General features: G+C 33.5%; 1 protein-coding gene across 1 annotated transcript in view; it reads left to right on the top strand.

The window, feature by feature from the left end:
- The window catches only part of LOC148949265 (RING finger and SPRY domain-containing protein 1-like), a 34,362-nt gene that overhangs the window by 1,467 nt on the left and 24,965 nt on the right, over positions 1–7,930 (top strand). Inside the window, exon 2 of the mRNA XM_089092899.1 lies at positions 5,940–6,044. Coding sequence (XP_088949025.1) covers positions 5,940–6,044 — 105 coding nt within the window. The remainder of the gene's footprint in view (positions 1–5,939; positions 6,045–7,930) is intronic.

The raw sequence follows: 7,930 nt of genomic DNA, 5'->3' as shown, positions 1-7,930 counted from the left end.
AAAAAAAAAAATAACAAAGAAATACACATCCATGACTCGCGAAATATGAAAATTTGGGTGTTTTTTAATTTGAGAGCTTGAATTAAATTTTGTGAAGAGCGTTTTAGACATGCAAAACTTTGTCGTTTGACGTTCATCAATATCATCATGGTTATGGGGGGGGGGTCTACTTCATTTTAATCAAATCAGTATGGTGTTCAAAATATGGTAGTTAAGAAAGGGACAAGCCCATCCTTTGGTCTACTAATAGAGCCTTTGGATAGATGAATCTCAGACAGTTGAGGACTTGAGAGGCTTGTGAAAAAAAAATACAAAACTATATTTGAAAACAATTAGGGTCTTGAGGCTATTTAAAGGGACTCGACGCATTATATTTTAAAGTTTGTTTAAGTAAAATAATCGTTGAAGTGAAGAGTTATTAGGCTTTCTTGAGATTGTGTGTAGGAAAAAAAAGTTGTCAGAAAATGTTTTTTTTTCATGCCAGGACTCATTGAGCAAGTTTGATAATTTTCAAAGCCTGTTCTCCCCTTAACAACAACTATACTAATATAGTATAGTTGTACTAAATAGTATAGTATAGTTGTACAATAGTATAGTATAGTTGTACAATAGTATAGTATAGTTGTACAATAGTATACTAAACCAATTTTAGGGCTCATCCCAGAAATCAATTATCATAACAATGACTAAGACTTATAAACTTTTTTTTATCCCCAATAGGCAAATAGCAACCATTTCAGCCCTTGTAATTGTAATGTTGTAATTCTAAAATTACAAAGATTTGCATATGCTAATGACTTTTGATGGTTACCGGGGTTAGTAATTCTACTTACTTGGAATCAGCACAAATCGTAGATATTTTTTTTTTGTAGATATTGGTTGCGAACCTGTTGTAGAGTTTCAGTTACAATTGGGACATGTTGCTTTTTACTTATAGTTGATTACCACAAACTGTTTAATAAGTAATTTCCTAAGGTTATATAAGACTTAATGGTGTCGTTTTAGTATTCCCACTTTTCGTTACAAAACACCATAAAATTCTGGAAACTACTTTAAAATATTCTAAATACTTGCTTATAGCATTCCTAAATCCGGCATGCTTCACTTTAACCCCTTCCCTAATGGACAAATGAATAGCCCAAATTATATACACTCAATGAATTTCAATAGTGTGACTCTTTTCTTTCCACCATTTGTTTACCCTTTGCCGTTAAATTAATAAGAAGAAAAGAATAGCGCTGTTGAAAATTCATTGAGTGTATATAATTTGAGCTATATGTTTGTCCATTAGGGAAGGGCGAGTAAAGCTTAGTGGTCCGATTTTGAAATGACATAAGTAAGTCTTTAGAATTTTTTAAAGTAGTTTCCAGAAGAGGACTCGTTCGGTCATGAATTCGAAGTTGTATTACCATTTTTAGGGCTATTACACTCCCCTCCTCCCCTAAAAATGGAGTAAAATGAAGCTGTGAATCTGCCAAGTTAACATCTTACAATATTCTCATAGTAAGATATATTAAGTAAGATATTTCCTATTTCCTTGATTGGGTACAATATTCAATTACTTTCAGTTTCAGACTCTTAAAGATGCACAATTCTAAATATGATTTAAGTGGAATACTTAAATTGATGAGATAGGACGTTTCAAGTCAGATTGTAGCAACTTCTCTTGCTTACATTTATTTTAATCGATGAATTTGACACTATACAAAATAATGCTTTTTTGTAAGAAATATACTCTTCTTGATCATCAACTGCTTTCTACTCACTGTCTAGTCGAGAAATGCATCTTCCATGTTTTTTTTTGTCTTCATTTTCCGGCCTCATCGTGTAGAATGGCTCGCTCTAAACTCGGGAGAGGACTCGTTCGGTCGTGAATTCGAAGTTGTATTACCATTTGTAGGGCTATAATCGAAGGGAGGGCAGTATGATTTACTTCTATCACCGATCTTTTCGAGGTAGCTTTTTTAACCAGAACGGTCAAAAGGTAAAAAAAAAAGGTACTTCTGGTAATGATATGAAACGTGTAGTTCCAGAAACAAAGGCTGAAGTTATGGAAATAGCATATGTAAAATATAATTTTAATATATACATTAAAGAATTTCATATATGTAATAAAGAAATAGACGTATTACACACTGGTGGAATCAGAGTCATGGGCTCAAAAGGAGAGCCTTGCTTTCTGTTGCTCCCCCATCCCCAAGTTTTCAAATGTAAGACTTGTAGGCCTCTGATGACTCAAAATCATGTGATATATATATATATATATATATATATATATATATATATATATATATATATATATATATATATATATATATATATATATATATATATATATATATATATATATATATATATATATATATATATATATATATATATATATATATATATATATATATATATATATATAGATATATATATTTATGCCTCTATCTATGAGAGATACCCTTCGTATCCTGCATGGCTCACTTCCGTAACTGTGGCACACACCACCTTTTGCTTATAATTTTGTTGTAGACTTTTTTATACCTCAATGACCTGTTTTAATTTTGGTCAGATTGATTTTTTTATTAAATATTACAAATATATTTATTTTCTTTCAAATGAAAGAATATTAAGGGATAAAAAAGATAGAGAAAAGAAGTTCCTCTACGTTTGCCGATCTCTCTCTACATCTTTCGGTTAGAAATTGCAAAATAGCTGAAAGAATATGTAAATGCAATTTTCTACACATTAACTTGTCTCTTCAAAATACAAATATTGTCTTAAAAAGTATGTAAGTAGGGTTTCCTAGGGCTTCCTTAATGAATTAATTAAAAATTACAAGTAAGAACTTAAAATACTATAGTATTTACCAAGGCTAAAATTAATTCGACTCTTTAATTTTCAGATAATTAAAATCTTTGCTTATTTGCTTTGTTTGTCGTCCAAAAATACAATTTTGTTTCAAAATGTTTTTGTATCAAATTAAAACAGACTTTTGTGCATTACAACGTTAATTCTCAAATAAAATAGGAAAAATTTAAAGCAATTATAAAAAGATCCTAACTAAGTAAGATATGTAATTGAGATGCCTAAAAAAAAAAAAAAACTGTTTGAAAATTAAAAAGACTCGGGAAAGAAGACGAGTAGACTGTATTTTGTAGGTAATAAGTATTTTATAGTTTATAATTTGCATATGACTTTAACTGTATAAAATATGATAAGGTTAAATAATTCATTGATACTTAAATATAAATCATAATGTCTTAAGCTTCAAACATTGAGGGAAAATGACAAGGCTGGGTTGGAAGTTGTTTTGCCAGAAAAGTTTTATTTTTCTCCATATCAAAAATCGCATTTTTTGGGGGGACATAATTTATCTCCTTTGATCTCCCTTGTAGGTCCCTGTGCCTGCTTATTATTGAATTAAGTATCTATAAATTGATGTTATTTTGTTAATAATCTTTTTTTTTTACAAATTGGTACACATCTCTTAGGCCTTGGCAAAAATTTATGTCTAATAATTTTGTAAAGTGGTTAAAATTAGAGAAAATTAAATAAATAAAATTGATCCTCCATATAGCACCACGCTTCTTTACTACTTTGGTATTAATGTTATTAATTAAAATCACAATGTACTTTTTTATGGCACTTCGTATAGAAGGAGTTGTCGTCAAAACTTCGAAAGGAGCTCATCCGATTGGAAATTGGACGTTCTAGTGCCCTTTTTAAGAGTCAAAAGGGATCGAAGGGTAACTAGCCTCACCCCCAGGTCTTCTTTTCCCCAAAATGCATCTGTTCAAAATTTTGAAATAGCCGTTTTTTTCAAAATAGTTATGTAACAATGCCTCCAGGGTTGACACAAGCCCCCAAAACTTCGGGCTAAGGGTTGTAATTTGTGGACCGGGGTATGTAAGGTTTTATATAGAAGAGTTGGCCGTATAAACTTCGGAGGAGGTTTATTTGATTGAAAATTTAAAGTTCTAGTTCTCTTTTTAAGAGTCGAGAGAGACCGTAGGGCAAGTAGCCCCCCGCCCCCTCATGCCTTCTTTTCCCCAAATGTATACGATCAAAATTTGAGATTGCCATTTTGTTCAAAACAGTCAAAAGATCATATAACAATGTCTCTGGGATCGTCAAAACCCCCAGAGTCTGGGGGCAAGGGTTAGAAGTTGTGCCCTGTGGGCATATAAGGTTCATAGAAGGGTTGGTCATATAAACTTTGGAGGAGGTTCCTTTGATTCAAACTGAAAGTTCTGGTTCCTTTTTTAAGAGTCAAAACTAATCAGAGGGGAACTAGCCCCCCGCGCCCTCTTTTTCACAAATGGATCCGATCAAAATTTCGAGATAGCCATTTTGTTCGAAATAGTCCAAAGATCATTAGCAATGCTTTGACACAAACCCCAGAGGCCGGGGCAGGGGTTGTAATTTATGTCCCTGGGGCATATAAGTTTTTATAAACATTGAAATTTCTCGTGCACATTTTAAGAGTCAAAAGTGATTGTAGGGAAACCAGCCCCTGCCCCACACCTATCATTCCCCAAAACACATTCAATCAAAATTTTGATACAGCTATTTGTTCAGCATAGATGAAAGGTCCATTAATTATGTCTTTGGGTATGTCAACACCTCAACAGCCCTCAGGGCAAGGTCTGTAAACTAGGCAATTCGTCCATTGTTGAGATATTTTATATGTTATTGAGAAAGATGGGCATGTTTGACCTTTACTTTTCAAAAAGACGAAAGGCATTCAGTTGAACCTTTCAGAAAATGTCGAGGGAAGTGTTGAACTAAATTAAAACACTTTAGGTATATACGGGTTGTCATAAGGGCATAACTTTGGAACGACTGAGTATTTTAATTTGGAACTTTCAGGAAATTATAAGGGAGATGATCAATTGACCAAAATGGTACTACTACTATTACAACTACTACTACCATTACGACTACTACTGCTACTACCGCTCCTACCAGTAAAACTACTGCTTCTGTAGCGATTACTACCAAGGTTAAGAATATTGAAATGAACATCTGAGGAAATGCTGAGGGGAAAGTTGAACTAAATCAGAACATACTATGTGGATACAGGTTGTCAAAAGGGCGTATCAATAATATTTTTAGAATGGCTCATTATATCAAGTTGAAACTTCCAGGGTATCATGAGGGGGATGTTCAACTCTCCAAAAGGCAATATGTACGTGCTACTACTGCTATTATTACTGATATTGCTATGGTTAGTACTACTACTAAAGGCTGTTGTTATTAATTCTTAGGATACTACTGCTACTATTATTTTTACTCCTACTAAAGCTAAGGACATTAAGGCGAAAATTTTTGAGAAATTTGAAACAGTATTGAACTAAATCGAAATACACTAGGCGTATACAGGTTGTCAAAAGGGTATATCAGCAATGCTTCAGGTATGGTTTATGATATTAAGTTGAAACTTTCAGCGTGTGTTGAGGGGGATGTTGAAGAAAATCAAAGGTGCTATTTGCATACTGCTACTAATCCTATTACTGCTACTAAAACTATTGCTACTGCACAAGCTAAGTGTATTAAGGTGAAGCTTTCAAGGAATATAAGGTGGATGTTGAACTAAATCAAAAAGAACTAGTCAGAACGCACTATGTGTCTACTATTAATACTACTACGACGATTGCTGTAACTGATGACGCTACGGGTCTTTAGATTTTCAAAAGGGTGGATGTTATTAAAAATTGTGGGTAGAATATATTTTATTTAGCCAGTATAGCCTTTACATTTCCCTATGACAGATTTGCATAGAATAGGAAGATTGAACACGGGCTATTAGCTAAGACATTCTCTGCAAATATATCGTTACAATAGTTTCCTATATTGGTTTTTCTCTGAATAGAAACTAGAAAGGGGATAGACGATGCTAATTCTATAAGTAGCTATAATCTATAAGTAGCTTCAATTTTGATTTTTAGGCCCATCAAACTTGAATTAATTCGTAACGCTAGCGTAGCTGAGGATTGTTGTGCTTTGTGCTGTGAAAGAAAAGCAAATACGCTGCTTAGTCCCTGTTTGCATAGGTAAGTTATTGTTACTTTCAGAGTTTACATACATGTGCTCAAATACTCAATTATTGTATACATGCAAATAAAAATTTAAGGAGGTACATAAAATTGGGGATAGGGAATCACCCCCTAGATTTGGAAATGTACAATTTTGGTATTTTCGTTCAAAAAATATAAAAAAGAACAAATTTGCCTAGATTTTTTTTTTCAATATCTTTCTTTCATATCTTCATTTAAAAAAAAATGGATCCTTTTAACCCCCTCCCATGCAATTCCGACAGTTGGAGCCACTGAATATGAGGGTATCACCTGTAATTGCATCAAATCTGTATTATTCCTGTTTTTTCTGTTCCTTGCTATTTTGTGATAATACTGATTTCTGGAAAATATTTCATACGCATACGCTACCTAGATTTAAAACTGGGCGGGGGTATATTTCTTCGGGTCATATTTTTTCTTATAACAAGGGAAAGGGCATGTCAAGGCATTAGAGTAGGGAATTGGAAGTAGAGCTACTCCTCTTACCTTCCTTTTTTGGAAGAAAGGGTACTCAAATATTAAAATGGTGTAGGTGGTATAACTGATAAAAAATGCAAAGAACTACACGTACAAAATCTCTGCTTTCTTTTCTACAATTACATTTAAGGGCTCGTTGACTTCCTGAGTTCGTTAATTCCGAAACTGTTCCAAGTTCACCTGGACAGAAAATGGAGGCTAATTGTCCTAAAATTGTATAGTACTATGGAAACGAATGGTACGTGCTTTGCTGCCATGTTATTAAGACTTCTATTTAGTTGGCAAATTAGTCATAATAAAGCCTGAAACAACTAATTTTTGAAGTATGGACAAATTAAGAAATGTTAAAAATATATAATGGAGACTTCCGCCGTTAAAGAAAAACTAATCTTGCACTGGGCTAATTAGAGTATTGGCCCAAGTGATTCATCTCCTTTTCTCTTGTCCATCCTGTTTAGTACGTGTTAGAACGGGATGACTTATCTATATTATGTACACATGCATGCAATATTCTCCTCTATGGCGTTTGATTATAACCCCTCTAACGCCTCTAACGTGAAATTCCGACTATTTCCCCTTAGAGCAACAGAAGAGTGATTTTTGAAGCTTTATAAAAATCTTTATGTATGCTATAGCTACCCGTCATAGTCAAGGCCGGACCCAGAGAGGGGGGTTAGGGGGGGGGTTTGAACCCTCCCCGAAATATTTGTCTGACTCATAAAAAGGCAACAAAAATGGATATAAACAAATTTTGTATGCGTTTTTTAAGTTTTTTTCGTGTAAGATCCCCCCCCCCCGAATTTTTTTGTTTAGTAGAACCCCCTCTGAAAAAAAATCCTGGGTAAGGCCTTGGTCATAGTAGAACAGGTGAAACATGTCTCGCAAGTCCTCGTTCTTCCATTTTAAATTTTAACTCTATAATATACCATTGTACGTATTATCCTTGTCTTTATACTGTCCTTCCTGTCACAAGATATTGAATTTTAGTCCTGAGCTTCGGATGTTGGAAAATTATATACGTTAAATATTAATTTTACAGAGTGTTTTAAATGTATGCATTATTATTAATCAATATCCTAGAATTTTTTTTTCGAACTTTGGGATTTTGCTTCAATGAATCTTTGGTTTTGTAAATTCTCAGCAATTGTAAAATCTCAGCTGGACCCATATGGCATGGGTAATTCTATATTAGCGTATAATTTTTGCGCATAAAATATGTCTACAAAAAAAATTCCTAGTAGATTGCGCGTGAATTATTCCTCTGAAATAAGCTAGACTAGCTCTGAAAAGGATTTCGGGTGTTGCTTCATTTCTGTTCTTTTCATTATTTTCTCCATCCCATTCCTTCTGTTACTCTATTCTGTTCTCCATGGTGTTGCTCCATT

This window comes from Artemia sp. Qi Xiang Cuo, chromosome 8, assembly GCF_049724085.1.
Source record: "Artemia sp. Qi Xiang Cuo chromosome 8, ASM4972408v1, whole genome shotgun sequence".
In the NCBI taxonomy this organism is placed as follows: Eukaryota; Metazoa; Arthropoda; class Branchiopoda; order Anostraca; family Artemiidae; genus Artemia; species Artemia sp. Qi Xiang Cuo.
The sequence above is the reverse complement of the archived record's forward strand: the minus strand, read 5'-3'. Positions and strand labels throughout refer to the sequence as shown.